This window comes from Vanacampus margaritifer, chromosome 5 (assembly GCF_051991255.1).
Source record: "Vanacampus margaritifer isolate UIUO_Vmar chromosome 5, RoL_Vmar_1.0, whole genome shotgun sequence".
NCBI lineage: Eukaryota > Metazoa > Chordata > Actinopteri > Syngnathiformes > Syngnathidae > Vanacampus > Vanacampus margaritifer.
Window position 1 is genome coordinate 25846091 of NC_135436.1, and position 15751 is coordinate 25861841.

At 39.1% G+C, this 15751-nt stretch overlaps 2 protein-coding genes across 11 annotated transcripts in view; one reads left to right on the plus strand and one right to left on the minus strand.

Annotated features, from left to right (window-relative positions):
• myo7aa (myosin VIIAa) overlaps positions 1–1518 on the plus strand; it is a 29735-nt gene extending 28217 nt beyond the window's left edge. For all 6 annotated transcript variants that reach the window (XM_077565436.1, XM_077565439.1, XM_077565437.1 and 3 more), the window contains one exon: positions 190–1518. In XM_077565436.1, the coding sequence (XP_077421562.1) occupies positions 190–282 (93 nt within the window). In that variant the 3' untranslated portion in view covers positions 283–1518. The remainder of the gene's footprint in view (positions 1–189) is intronic.
• Positions 1517–15609, minus strand: gdpd4a (glycerophosphodiester phosphodiesterase domain containing 4a). Of its 5 annotated transcripts, none has more exons than XM_077565448.1 (18): positions 15461–15609; positions 12053–12186; positions 11867–11972; positions 11681–11784; positions 11053–11146; positions 10193–10252; positions 9941–10039; positions 9766–9859; positions 8802–8947; positions 8629–8711; positions 7356–7506; positions 6741–6959; positions 5387–5544; positions 5151–5298; positions 4695–4777; positions 4511–4590; positions 3907–4035; positions 1517–3267 (listed from the first exon to the last, which is right to left on the minus strand). In XM_077565448.1, exons 4-17 carry the CDS (start codon positions 11755–11757, stop codon positions 3929–3931), a joined length of 1599 nt encoding a protein of 532 aa, XP_077421574.1. In that variant the 5' UTR covers positions 11758–11784; positions 11867–11972; positions 12053–12186; positions 15461–15609; the 3' UTR covers positions 1517–3267; positions 3907–3928. The 5 variants fall into 5 exon arrangements, with proteins under 5 accessions (XP_077421574.1, XP_077421572.1, XP_077421575.1 ...); XM_077565446.1 differs by adding an exon at positions 4234–4361 and having other exon boundaries at positions 1517–4035; XM_077565449.1 differs by having other exon boundaries at positions 1517–4035; positions 11053–11118; positions 11716–11784.
• Positions 15610–15751: the final 142 nt, after the last annotated feature.

Genomic DNA, 15751 nt, shown 5'->3' on the forward strand with positions numbered 1-15751 from the left:
GCTTACAGGCACAAAATCTGCCTAGCAACAAAGGGCAACCAGGAAATCATTTTTTTTTTGTATTTGCAACAAATTCTGCTTAGAAACAATTCCACAGAATTGTGCGAACAACTCCATGTTTTCTTAAACTTTCACAAAAAAAGCCTATCAAAGCCCTAATTCCTTATTTGTGATCCGCATTCCTCTCAGGGCTACAAGATGGACGACCTGCTGACTTCATACATCAGTCAGATGTTGACCGCCATGAACAAGCAGCGGTCCGATCGCACGCACACCAAGTGAACGTCTTATTGGCAGGAGGCCGCCGAGCTCGCTCGCCTGCTGCGCCCCATTGGCCAGCACTGCAGCTGGGGGCGGACCTTCAGCCACCAGCTGTGGTGGATGAGTCATCGGCCTTCTGTCAGCTCTGAACCCTGGAAGCTCCCCGGCGAGAGTTCGATCGGAAGTGAAAGCGACGATGACCCCGGTGAAGGTCCCAGCAACTACCACATGCATTACCATGACGACAAGGACGAGACGTCCAGTGAGGACGATTACCTCTGAGAAGAACAACACACTTGGGTGAGATCATGGCTAAGCTAACTATTCCTAGCAACAAGAAGCTCAATGCTAAGGTAACTCAACTACTGAGCTTGTAGAACCAAATTCTGCCTAGCAACAAGTAGCAAACTTGTCATGTGACCAGGAAATAAAATTGGCAATTTTCTTTTGACACAAATTCGGCCCAGCAACAAACCGCAAACATAACATGTGGCTGGAAAATACTTTCATTTGTACTCTGTTTCTTTTCTTTTCTTTGAATGAGGAATTATAGGCAGGAAACTGTGCACAGCAACATGGGATAAACGCGTCATGTGACCAGACTTTTGGCATTTAGAGTGTATGAAATATTTTGTAAATGGGCTTCTGCCTAGTAACAAGTAGCATGTGCATCATGTGACCATTGATGTTAGCACGGATGTTTTTTGTGTGCGACAAAAAAAACATTGAGTGGGTTTATTAACTCTAACTTATTTAGTTGAGTAAATTAAAATAGATAATAGATAACTTGCTTTTTGGGGTGTTATTAACGTGCTTACGTTTTTGGATTGTAGCATCTTTGTTAGCTTAAGAGGTAGCTGGCGCATTTGTTAATGTGCTAAATTTACTTAAAGCAAGGAGCTGTCCTTGAATGCTTGGAAAATGTTACAAAAAGTTTCACCGTGCCAAACTTTACATTATTCTTTTGTTGCTCAGTTTGTTTTTCTTTGCAAAATGTTGTGATTTTAATAGCATTTGACCAGTGCAAAATATTAAAATGTACTCACAAAGAAAATGTAGCGCATTTATTTATTGATTGAGGTAACGGCTATTTATGTGTTATGCTATGCTAGTGTTTGTTTTATTGTTTTACCACGTAAAGTACAGTAATATATTTTTCATCACATTAGTATACAGATTTTTTTTCCCGCTGTGATATTCATTACTCTTGCTAGCCTTTCAAAACATGCTAGTCACAAATAAAAGTACAAAAAAGTGCTTTCAATGTCCCCAAATTTTATTTTTGTTTGATAGCAGTTGACATTGTAAGAACATTTAATTGAGAATCTAACATGGATCTTTCCACAGAGGACCACAGAAACTTTAGTAAGTGCAGCACTATTTTGTCCGTTTTTTAAAAGCTGATTCTTACTCAGTCTTTTGGTAGTTTTCTGATAGTTTCAAGTTCAACACAAGTCATTTTTGTATTTTGTTGTGTAAAACATGCATAGTAGTGTGCATGTTGAAATACTCACACAAAGCAATCTATTGCCGTTAAGTCGTCGTATCCTACAATACGTACTACTGGAACAAGCTTTTATTTGGGGAAATGACTCATACAACGAGAAGGATAATGCTAAGACTGAATAAGGTTGACAAACACGTTCAGAGTGTTACGAAAGAATGTTGAAATACATTTTTAGGGGAGCTACTTCCTGTCATGTAACAGCAAATGTTAATGGCACACGCTGTTTTTGTAACAATAAAGTTCTACTTACGCTTGCATTTTCATCAAGATTGCCAGGTTTCGTTAAGACTTCCAGGAGAACACCCGACTAAACACACAGCAAACCCATCTCTCACATGTAGGGGGATAGCTGCCTTATTTGGCAACCCAAACAACCAAGACCCGCATGGCCCGCATGTGACGTCAAAATGTAAAGCATGATGGTAGCTTGGAGGCGGGGGAACTACGGACTACTACTGACTTCATTAGAGAGAGAAACTTTCTCATTAGGACAAGAAAACTCTTGATCAAAGCTAGCGCATGTGTAGTGTGGTGCAAAATGCAATCTGTCGCTACACATTTAATTTTTGTGGGTTTTTATTTCGAGTTTCTGGAAAACGCAAAATTATGTTTAATTCACGACTGTTTCCTCTTTCCACATTGCGTGTGGCTCTTCTTCGCTTTAGAATGCGAAGCTTCCCTTAAGGCCATGCACACAATGTAGCAAATGCTGCCCTCTGCTGGTCAGCGTTAGTAATTACAACCTCCTTATAAACTACCACATTTTTCTAATTTCCCTCAACTATTTAGCAATGACGCAAGATGACCACCCTTTTAACATGGGCTGCACTATAAATTAACATCAAATACCCGTAGGAAACCATATATTTCTAAATATAATAATTTTGAATGTAGCTGTGTACTACACACGCACGTCCAGACGTTTATCATCCCAATAATGATGAAATAGGGAACAGCAACACATTGAAAACAACCACCAACAAGTTCATTATATTGAATTGCGACAACAGAAGATCATAAAATGGCGTTGGCTTGACTAATTTGGCACAAAATGGAGTATTCCATTACCAACTAAGTTGAGTACTACATTCACCTTGTAGATCAATATGAACTAGTAGCTACCTTGTGGAGCGTCCTGTGGTACATTCACTTTGTCAGTCCATCGAGCAGCGTCCATTAAAATCAGGCTAAAAGGACAGTTCAAGTTTTGGTCTAATGCAGCTGGTACCTGTACACATCTAAGAAAAAAAAAGAGAGGTCTTTATCTTCTCCATCAGCTTTGAGTTCATCCTGTCCATGATGATGTGTACTTTTATCCACTGGGAAACTGAGAGCTTAGTTGATCCAATGGTGCTAGAAACGTGGAGAACAAGGTGCGACCAAAGAGTTCAGCAGTGCAGTCACTTTTTGAAAAGATGTCTGTAATTCTGCTTTTCTTCTTTCTTTTTTTGTCTTCACTGCAACATCTCAGAATTCAACTGTGCTTGTGGTTTGAATTCCTGTGAATCCGGAAATTATACACAGTGCTTCCCTATTTACACATTTTGTTTTGTTGCAGCCTTATTCCAAAATTAATTTATGTCATTTGTCCTCAGAATTCTATACACATCCTGTCATTAAATGAGATGCTCCGGATGAACACGTTCTGTAGCAGTTGTGTATAAGTTAAGAATTGCGGTCGTCTTTGCTAATAACCAATAGCCTCTCTATGGCTTTTCACATTATTTATTAGCATTAAGCTAGCAGACTTTGGTTAGCTCTGTTTATATGTATCAAAATGATTGTTTGAAAGTTGATAATTACTGTAACATTGCTTCTATAGTGCCTTTAGCCTCACTAAGGAATTTCACATTTTAAGTTAGCATTAAGCTAACAGTCTTTCATAGATGAAATGTTTGGTTGAACATTTGGTGTTTAAATGCACAATATGTATGATTCTCAACATTTGATCTCTTTTAGAGTAATAAACTGGTTATTTAGTGAATTATGCAAGCAAACTATTTAAAAAAAATAAAATATGGAGGGGTAGTTACCCTTTCAATAAACAGAGGCTCACTATATGTGATTTCTCATTTTAGAATTGATCCCAATTTGGAAAAAGGCTGTAATGTGTTGCAAAAGTGAAATGCTGTGTATACTTTGTGGATGCGCATGTTGTCGTTACTCCTCAGCGATGGTGGGCAGATGGGCGTGCGCTGGCGACGTGGGCGGGCTACGCTGGTCCGGTGCAGCGTTGACACTGGAGATGGACCAGACGTCGCTCAGCTCTGGAAAAAGTTGAAATGAGAGGTCAACGAAGTCAATGATAGCTACAGTGTGGGGAAATGAAGACATTCATGTTGATGACTTTCGGGTTGTATACACAGTGTGAACCTACAAAGTTGAACACTGGAGAGAAAAAAAAATCTTTCACAATTTGGGCCAAATTATATATATATAAAAAAAAATTCCTCAATTGTTCCTACAGGGTTTGGACATGCGGGGGCTCATGCAAGATGCGATTGGGTGAGGACCAAAGGGATGGAGATGAGGGATCCGGTGGGGGGGTCGGAGTGGAAAGGACTCCAACGAATGCAGATCACCTCAAAGGAGTCTAACACACGACACATACACAGAATACAAACACATTTAGGACACTTGAATATGGAGGGCTCTCCCATTAAAAGAAAAAAAAAAAAAGCTTTCCCAGCTCTGAAGTAAAAGACAGTCATCAAGTCCGAATGATGAACAAATTGGTCATACCCGTTCTAAACTTGCTGTATGGTCCGTTTTCATGAGCCTGACGACTGCCAGACAGGAAGGGCAGACCTCTCTCTCGCCACCTGTATCGCACACAAGCAGGTTTGATTTGCTGTATTGTTGCTCTAAAAATATCTACAGAATATGAGCACAATATTTTTGCCTGTCTGTGTGTGTATGTACGCACCAATGGAAAATGAAAATGGCGATGATGAGGACTGCAGAAATGGCGTCAGTGAGAATCCATATCATGTTGTACTCCTCAGGAGTCTGGAAAGAGACAAACAGTGAAGGAGCGTTTATGTGAATATGATCATTTACACTGCAGACTAACTGTATTCTTGACTCAGGGAATAATTATGCATTTGAAAGATCACTTTTTGACAACGTTGGGTACTTTTGTCTATTTTATTTATACATATTTAAAACATATTACATATTTTTCCTATTTTATGATTAACTATCATTATCTTTGTCTTATATTAATGTCATCACGTGAAAATAAATAAATAAAAATACATTCTGCAAAATTTTTGGGTTGATTTCAAAACAGCTAATATTGGCCAGCTGGGTCCTAATTTCTTCTAATATTGTGTATTCTTCCTCTAGATTGAGCTGAATTGAATACAAATGACGTGTTCACCATGAGAAAGAGCGGCCTTTGGACTTTCGCCAGGATGTGTATGGAGTTGGTGGTGACCGAGTGCGCCCCAGCACACCAGGCCAGCGTGTAGAGCCACGGCTGGCTGATCACAAACAAGTTGGTGCTGATATTCACCGAGCTGTACTTGCTGCGGGCACACAAAAGAGAGAGACGAACCTCTTACACACAGCGTTGCCGCCAAACCGCCTCGCTAATCCGGTTTTGCCCGTGTGTACCTGATCTGTTGTTGTGACATGCGGCTGTAGTGAAGATTGAGAGTGGTGATGTGCTCGGCCATCAGATCCGGAATGGACAAGCGTTGTCCTGAAGTCTGCTGCAGCTCAGGGTCAGCGGACTGTACCTGATCCCTCCCCTCAGATGGCAGCCATAGTACCTACAAACACAGCCATAGAAAACTTACCTTTAAAATCAGGGGTGTCAGGCGATTCAAATTTTGAATCATGAATTCAATAGTTAACTCACGATTAATCGCATTTTTATTTTCTAGCTTCCATACGATGGTTAACATAAAAGTGGAGAAAGAAATTGAACTTGTAGAAATAGGGCTGCATCTTTTAGTCATTTCATAATAATTAGTTAAAATTAACTCATTCACTCCCAGTCATTTTCACTGAAGCAACCCCCTTCGCTCCTGGTTGTTTTACTGGATTTTGCAAGGCCCACAGAATATTGTGTTTTATTGCTATAAAAACATGCAACCTACCAAAAGAACGTTTAGACTCTCTTCTTTCGTCAGGAAAAAAAAAGCAATTTTGTATCTGTTTCCATTTTGCATCAATTAGCGTTAGAATATAGCTAAGTTTCATCATCATTCACAATCCTGTTTAAAACACTGGCAAAAAGAGCTTTTTGAAACATGACGCTGGTTGATCTTGTATACTCTGCTGCCACCTGCTGGCCGTTTTTGTAATAACTACCATTGCTTTAAGCATTATCTTCAGTTCAGAGGCTGCATCAAAGCCTTCTGTATGCTCTAGCATAAAAAAACATTTAAAAACATTTATAAATAAGTTTTTGGGAGCATGGTAATATTTAAAATAGAACGTATTTATATGTTTTTGGGAGCAAATGAGTTAAAAGTAGTGCACTGTGTTGAGGTCATTTTCCTGCCACTAGATGGCATAATTGCATTTGTAAGACGGTGAGAGGGCATTTTTCTTTTCATATTAAGAGCTATCTAATCTTTAGAGTAACTTGTGAAATTCTGCAAATTTTTATATAACTTGACCCCAGTCTCCATAAATATATGCATTATTATTACATTTATTACTGTTAAATTAAAACAAATGTGTTGTGACTGGAATTCCCACAGTACAGGCTTTCCCAGTAAGGGGCGTTAAAGGAATTTTAATTAACGCACTAATTTTGACACCCCTATTTAAAATACTAGATGGAAAAATATGCAATTAGTGCAGAGGACTGCTTATAGTCTAATATTGTTAGCCTGGTTATTTTTCGACTTGTTTCCAAATAAACAAAAAATACCATTTATTTTTCCTTCTTTTCCCAAAAACATGACTTAAGCTAACTATGCTATCAAGCTACGGCTATTTCCGATTGGACACTTACCTGAGAGGAGTTAATATGTTCCAACACCACTTGCAGGGTGACGTTTATGTACGAGTCCTCGAAAGGATGCCCCGAAGGCGGCTTACGCAGGTCAAAGAGAACGCGTCGGTCGCTGCGTGACGCCACATCCAGGAAGTTAGCCAGCGAGGGAACCGATTGGTTCTTCGCCCGCTCGCGGTCTGCCTCGCTCAAGGAAGACACGCTGCCAAATGGATCCCTCTGTAACAAACAGCCAGAGAGGAGGGATTCTGGGTTGTGCCACAATATGCAGGCCAACTCTCACTTTTTTTTCTTCTTTTTTTTTACAACTAATCCATGAGATTGTTATCAATATTGGCAGATCTCAGTAATTTTGATCGAATCAGAATCGACAATATAATACTTTGATCAAAAAACACCCCTAAAAAAACTTTCAAAATAAATACCAAAAGGATTTTTTTTTAAAGAGAAAAACTTATTTTGAATCATGTCATTGTCGTTTTTTTTCAATTTTTTTTAATAACCTAAGGATGGGGGGAATCCATCAAAATCCGATTTTGGTGCTAAAAACGTATTTTTATTTGAAGGCCATACAGCCCAGCTGTATCAGTATGTTTATCTGCGTGTTTCCCTTACAGATAAGAACCATTCGCCAGCGTTCAGCTGCTGTAGCTCGGCCCAGGAGAACATGGAGGCTTCTGCGTCCGTTCTGTTTGGGAAAACTTCTGCGACGTTGGTGGTTCTTTTTAGGGTGGAGTCGTGCATCAGGAAGGGAACGCCGTCATAGCTGGAATGTGCAAACAACCACAATAATGAGCATTCATGGCAAATCCATCATTCCTACACTCACAGTGTGGAAAGTAGCGCTTTGTTGCCATTTTGGTGCCAAGGAACTATGTTGGAATGAGCTTAACTCATTTGCTCCCAAAGACGTATTTATAAGTTTTTATGTTTGTTTGTTTTTTTACACTAGAGCATACAGAAGGCTTTCGATGCAGCCTCTAAACTGAACAAAATGCTTGAAGCAATGGTAGTTATTGCAAAAACGGCCTGCAGGTGGCAGCAGAGTATAAGAGATCAACCAGGGCCGTGTTGCAAAAAGCTCTTTCCCCTACTATTTTAAACAGATTGGTGAATAATGATTAAACTTAGCTATATTCTAATGCTAATTTCTGCAAAATGGAAACAGATATAAATATTTTTTTTCCTGATGAAAGAGACTCTAATCTTTCTTTTGGTAGGTTCCATGTTTTCATAGCAATAGAACACAATATTCTGTGGGCCTTGCAAAATTTGTCAAAATCCAGTAAAACAGCCAGCAGCGAAGGGGTCAGTGAAAAATTGCTGGGAGTCAATGAGTTAAATTAGACAAAAGTAATCCTTTGTTGACATTTTTCTGAACTATGTTTAAGTTAAATGAAGAGCTTCACGCAGACATCTGTAGTGCTTTGACAGCATCAATTCCTGGCGGATTTTCGCTCTTCACAGCAGGACTAAAAAATTGAGATGACTCTCCTTGCCCACATGTGAGGGCATTAGTACTTTATAATAACTCTACTTTCCTCCACCATTACACTTGAGCGACAGTGTTTCTGAAATAACCCAATGAACGAAGTTGGGTCTGCTCCACTGAACCCGTTTCTGTTTTCCGCTAACCTGCCATGAGTTGTAGGTGTGCGAGAGGGCCAAGGGCTAACTGGATTAGCGTGGCGCTAAGATGATTAGAGCCACGGGCAGCACGCTAGCTTCAGGGCACGCCGCATCCGCTCATTCGCCACCCGTGAGGTTGCCCCGTTAATTATAGCAGTGAGAGAGAACCAACATAAGCTGACCCCGATTCTGCTGCATCATTCAGCGGATCACGGACATTTTCTCTCTCTTACACACGCACACACACGCAGAAGAGCACCTGATGGAGACATCCGTTTCCAGTCCGACACCTCCGGCCTCCACCGCCTTCTCAAAGGACATGAGCGTGTTCTCAGGAGCCAGCTGCAACAAAAAAAGCAGGAGAAACATCTTCAGGCTCTTCACACACGTTCAAGTGAGAGTCACACTTGTGATCGGGTGCGACCATCTTACCATGGGCACTCCTCGGTGTCCGATGAGCGCCGGGGCGGCTCCCAGCGTCCCCTCGACTTTAATGCACGGCGAGTACATTCCCAGAGGGACCAGGTAGAGGGAGAACAGCCCGGACAGGTAGAGGCCCAAAACAGCCACCTGGCGCGCTGTCGAAGAAGTTTTTTGTTTCAATTTGACAGTTTAGACAAGTATTTACAGTGTCAGTCATCGACTCGTGGCTGTTGTGATTCTTTTATTATTGTAACCCCTTCATACTATGTCAAACAAAACAAAAAGTGGTCAGACGAAGGTTTCAAGTGTATAACAGAACGCATGGTGTTCCGCAGGGTTCAATTCTGGGGCCCCTGCTGTTCTCATTTGAACTGCTGCCACTAGGTTCCATCTTAAGAAAACAGTGGTGGTTGTTTTGGTTAAAAACCACTGCGTTAGCATTAAGCTAGCTGACTTTAGTTATAAATATACCATGCTTAATTCCTTATAAATCCAATTCCTTACTGATTTGATCTAATAATATTGACTAGAGGTGTGAATTGCCTAGTACCTGGTGATTCGATTCGTATCACGATTCATAGGTCACGATTCAATTCGATACCGATTAATCCCGATACAAATCTAAAAACTTATCAGTAAACTTGTACATGTAAACTGTAAGATCTGTATGAAAATTTATCTGAAAATTCAGGTTGCAGTCTGTTTCATGTTTGAACAGCACTGAAATCAAATATTAAGGCTTAATGTTCCATTAATATAACTTTCTTCCATGCTTAATGTTTGAATCCTAACCCTACGTAAGACGTTTTGTTGAATATTCCCATAAAAAATTGATGTAAAAAAATAAATTCGGCCGCATATCGAATTGATTCGAGAATTGCGCGCTGTAATATCGCGATGTATTGCCGAATCGATTTTTTCTAACACCCCTAATATTGACAGTGATTTATAACGACATAATGTGGCGACATACCTCTTTTGTTCATGCGAAAAAAGTGCAAAGCGACGGGCCAGGCGATGATTGACATGAGTAAGACGGCAGCCACGTGAAGCACAGGCGCAGTCACCTGATGACACACCCAAATGGCACAATTAGTCACAGATGAGGGACGGAAAAGTCATTTCTTTTTTTCCTTTTTTTTGTCAACCTGAAGCGAAAGCAACAGCGTGGTCCATTCGTTGCTCCACAGGTTGGACAAGATGATCGTGGCAAGCATGTAGAAGGCCAAAGTCACCGTGATGCCAGTCTGAGATAAACAGGCCACAAAAAGCACATTTAGGTACAGTGGTAGCTTGAATTACATCTTTCATTTTCATTTTGCAATGCTGATTCCGTATTTGGCTGATAATATTTGTTCTTGTTTGGAGAACATCAAGTGTACAAAGTGGTGATGGTCTACCTTGTGGCTCCAGTGAAGGTACAACCGCTGGCCCTCAGACAGAAGACACACAGCCAACACCTAAGGGACATTCATACATTTCTTGTTATTATTATTAGAAGACATCTATGAAAGGTTATGTTTGTAAATAAAATAAAACACAAAACCACAGGCCACAAAATTAGGGATACACAAACACAATCTCTTGATACATTAAAATAAAATAACCCATTTAACATATACATTTAACTTTTTTATTATTATTATTAAATAACTGGTTAACTGATTATTATTAAACGATTTATAAAAAATTTAAAAATTGGAATAATTTTTTTAACTCAACATTTGTATGCACATTTCAATTATTTAATTAGTTGTATTAAATAATTGGATTAAATAATTATTTTACAATTTGATAAAACCATTAAAAATACAATGTTATTGCAATATTAAAATAAACCACATATCAATGTAAATTTTGATTACATCATTGGTTAATAAATTTCAGTAGTGGGCGCTGCCTTTTAAACGTAGGCCTTTACTAAGCACTCCTGCGTCTGAAGGTCTTGGGAAGTTTATGCTGATATAGCAACACACAGAAGCAGAAATCCAATTGGATAAATAATACTGATGATAATCCACAAACGACTGTAAAAAGCACAGCCAAGACACATGCCATTAAATGAAGATAAAAGATTGTTGGAAATACATTTTTTACAGTGCTTGAAATGCTCTGTGCTTTTGATGTTTAGGCCAGCAGAGAAGGCCTTGAAGGCTTTGACGACACGCCGCTTAGAAATGTAGCAACTTTAAAATGAGACAAAATGTTATTATTGAAAATAACCATGTTACAGATTCTCACTGTAATGTATCAAGCATACCAGTAAGAGTGCAATGTATGTGAAGAGCGCAGCAGCCACCACCAGCAAAACCAGCGACCAAGGGAACCAGAAACCCAAAATGCCAAAGTTGAACCTAACAATATAAGATAGGGAGGAAAAATGAATCTCATTCACTGCCATTGACGGCTATAGACGTCAAAAATTCATTTGGACTATTTCTATTAGTTTCACTTACACCCCCCACACACACTTTTCTTTACAAGAGTATGAAAACCTAGATTTTTTTTTATTGTTCATTTAGAACAGATATAAAAAATTATGATTAGTTAACTATTCAAGTCATTAAAAAATGTAATGTCTGATGACCCTAATTTTTAATAATCTTTTCTTTTTCTTTTTTTTAATTAGTGCCATCAGGCGATTACAATTTTTAATTGTAATTAATCACATGACTTCACTAGATAACTCACGATTAATCACAAATTTTATATCTGTTCTAAATGTACAATATTTTTTTTCTAGGTTTTCATACTCTTGTTAACAAAAGTGGGAAAAAAATGTGAAACTAATAGAAATAGTTCAAATGAATTTTTGACGTCTATAGCCGTCAATGGCAGTGAATGAGTTTTGAGGACAAATGTGTTTGTGTGTCGTGACGAGCACCCACCAGTCAAAATCATTGTAGTCATTTTGAGCTTCGATCCAGAAATATAGAAACATTAAACTCACAAGGAAGGTGAGCATCAGGAGGCCCAAACTGCTGCACTCCACCTGTAAACACACAGAGACTCATCTAGAATCATTCCAAATATGAACAGACAACATGAAAGGAATCACTCTGGTGTGTGCGCACCTTGCCGCAGCAGCATTCTCCCGGCTGTACTCGAGCTCTTTGGTATCGTCTCCACTGGCAACCGTACAAGCCGGCCAGGCAGGAGACAAAGGGCTGGTGTTCATACCTGAAAGAAACGGGCAGTGATGTCATCAATATGGCGCGGTCGCCAGGAGGTCGGAGCGCCGAGCTCAGCAAACGGGCTACCTTTGCAGCAGCTGCCGCCGCACCACCTTTAGCTTCCCCAGCTTGGGACTGGTCGCGGGCCGCCCTCAACCGCAGGCCGGCATCACAGGACGGCGAGGGTACGCGATGGACTTGAAGCTTGTCCACCTTATGAGCTTGAAAGGGAAGTCAACCCAATAAAAAAAAAAAATTGACAATATGTTCTATGCAGCCTGAATAAGGTATTCTGGTTAATATTGTGTTAGTGGAATATCAGTTAAGCAGCAAAATCAAGCAGTTTTTTATCAATATCAGAAGGTGGCCATTTTGAAAATGACATCACGGTTGCTCGGGTGTCAGGTAACAACCAATCACAGCTCAGCTTCAGAATACAGGTGAGCTGTGATTGGTCGTTGCCTTTCCGTCGACAGCAAGTGGCAAAATGGCCGCCCCTTGATTTTGCTGCACAACTCATATTCTACAAATGTAATATTAATCAGAATGTCTAGAATAGTGAAGTCACATCTAACATATTGTCAAGAAATGTTGTAGGCTGACGTCCCTTTTAAACGGGAAAAACACGCACAGTACAATTTGCTAGCAACTCTTATTAATCAAGAATCGAGTTTACAAATGGCTACTTCCAACCAAAATGGCCGACTTGCTTTTATTCGTGCGGAACATTATCATAGACATGTCCACCCAATTTTGGTACCACTAAGATATTTTTGGATGTGCCAATGTGACTGGCCAAATTGACCCAAACTGGCTGCTTTGAAACAAAATGGTAGACTTCCTTGAGACTTTTTGGTACAACCTGTTACGATAGACACCTTAACCCAATTTAGGGTCAATCTATAAAACCGGTGTCAGGGGCTCTTTTTTCACATTTGTAAATATGGCCAAATTGACCCTTACAATGGCTGCTCAAACCAAAATGGCAGACATCCTGTTGAATTTCGGGGCAAGGGTCCTTCAGACTTTTTCATGCCTTCGGCAGGCTGATTCAAGTGGAGTCATTGTTCGTTGGCGTGGCAACTGTGACGTCACATTGTTATTACTGCTGCTGCTGCTGCTGGGAGGGGAGAGGAGGGGAGGGGAAGGGAGGAAACAGCGCAGCAGATGGACGAATAAAGAATAGCAAGTGAGGTAGGAGTCGTAAAAAAAAAGGCAATGAACATGCGATAAAACTCAATGAGGTCTGCAAAGAATATCCTCTCAGGAGGAAGAGGACAGAAGAGAAAAAGAAAGTTGAAAAAGAGAGAAAGGTGAGATCAAGCTTGACAAATTCCAAATAGCAAATTCCATGTTATGTATTTAAACAGCCACATAGATTTGCCTTTAAAAAACAAACTAACAAAAAATTATATTATATTATATTATATTATATTCCATTTATTTTAAGGCTGACAAACAATGCAAAACGTCACAGGCATGCTAATAAGTGGAGTAAATACACAACAATCTAATTGTAATTTTTGATTGCCATGCGATTCTTTTTATCAAGGTTTTCTTCCCACATTTTTTTTAAATAAACACAATTAATAAATTAATCTATATTACAATAAACAATATCAGATTATATTATTATAAATAAATATATAATAAATAAAAAAAATTACTGTATACAATAATAAAAATAGTAAATAATAATACATTAAAATATATAAATATTTTTAGTTTTAAAGGTTAAGCTTATGCTAAAATAAAAGGCAAATAAACCACGAATTAATATGAAATGATCTACTTCAATTACAGCCGCTAACATTTTTTTGTTGTTTATTATTGTTGCAAGACAGCTTTTAAAATATCACACATTAGACTGATTTGTGTCATTCTTCTGTTTAGTTTGTGTTCATTTCTGTTTTTGATGTGGGCCTAAAAATACACAATAATATGGCACAATTGAGAGAGAAACACATGAGGTCAAAATGTAAATACTGTAGGTTAGATTGTGTGGACACTAGCAGGAGACAGGACGCATGATACAATGCTCCACTGTGTGTTTGTGTGTCTGTGCATGAGTACGACACATTTCCTCACTTTCGACACGCAGAGCGGCGGACTATTTGCAAGTTAGCTTAATAAAATGCTAACAATCATTGGTTTTACTTTACATAGCTACACTGTGTGAGAAGAACATGAAGTCACTGTAATTAAAAATGAATCCGGTAACAGACTTAAAGTAGGATTTTAGTAAGCTCCTTACAAAAACAATAAAGACGGGGAGGCCGGATTTATTTGTTCCAAAAGGTGTGCCAATGCTCACAGCAGCACACAAAATTAATAAACCCGCTGAGAGGAGATCAAAGTGTGATGGAAATAATAATCTGTTCCAGAAAAAGTTCCAGTGGGGAAACTGCAAGCAATTGAGCACTGCACATCAACATGCACGCTGCAATGTATCAGTTTTTCGGGCACTGCAAACAACATACTGTGCAGTATTATTGTTTCATGGAACCACAAAAACATGGTGCGATTGTCAAAGTACATTATAATGTGAGATTATGTAAAATAAGAAAGGATGTATGAGATTGTGATTTTGTCAGCGAAACATTGTGGTCAAATCTGATGACACACCATTTCACAGGAAACTAATAAGTCAACAACACAACGTCACAACCTGACCGAATGTTTCACTGAGCAACATGAAATTTGGTACGCATGACTATCATGAGAAGACGCACAAAAAAGTCTCAAAAAGTTATTAGTAATATTGTCATTTTTCTGGGGTTAGAATAAGTAGTTCAAAGAATGAATGAATCAATGCTCTTCTCAAGTTTGACTACTCTTTGAAGTGCCTTCAGGGACTTTGTTTTAAAAATGCAGCCCTTGAAGTCTGCAATTTGAAGCTCAACTGAATCTATTGGACAAGAAAAAAAATAATCTGCCCTAAAGACAGATTCGAATTTTCGAAGCCACACCTGACAAGACACGTGCTAGTTTGAAGCCGCAATTTTACACTAATTGACTCAGTTGTGTGTTAGAAAAATATATATTTTTAAACCCACCACCAAAGCCAGCTTCACTTAGCAACGTTAAATTTGGTAGACATGTTTATCAAGTGGACAAGAAAGGGTGACATTTTGTCTTGAAGCGGTAGAGTTCTGTTCTGTTTATTTGTTTGTTTGGTTCTACGTAAGTACATAGTGCAGTTGGTCATCTCTGGAAACACCACATTTAAGTTGTAGTTTTAGAGAGGTACTAGTGATTATATTAGGCAAAATCAATCAGAAGTGCTACGGTACAGAATACTGTATTATATTTTCACATAGTTAGCTAAAAGTATGACGACATTCGCTCATAAAAAAACACACACACAAATATTTACCTTTTTAAAGGCACGACAGATGACTGACTGGCGTGTGGGACGTTTAAGTCTTAATAAACTACAACACGTGAGCACAACTCAACATTTTAGCAAGAAAAACGTTCATATTTTGTCCTTACCGAAAAACGCCGCCGCTTGACCGCTGTTGCATTTCGAGGAGCTCGAAGCGCGCCGCCGCTGTCGCCGCCGCCGCAGTGCTCTCTTGCTTGATGCTTGTGCGCGCGCCTGCTGCCACCGTTTCTTTTTTTTAGTGGCCGACAGTATTCATGTTTTTCCTGTTTTCCAACTTTATTTAAACAAACGTAATTAACAATAAAAATGTGTATAGGCCTACTGCATTGTTGTTTGTGCTCTAATCTCAGAGGGTGAGCACAAAAAAAAAAAAATCTGAAAAACGTGAAAAATATTCA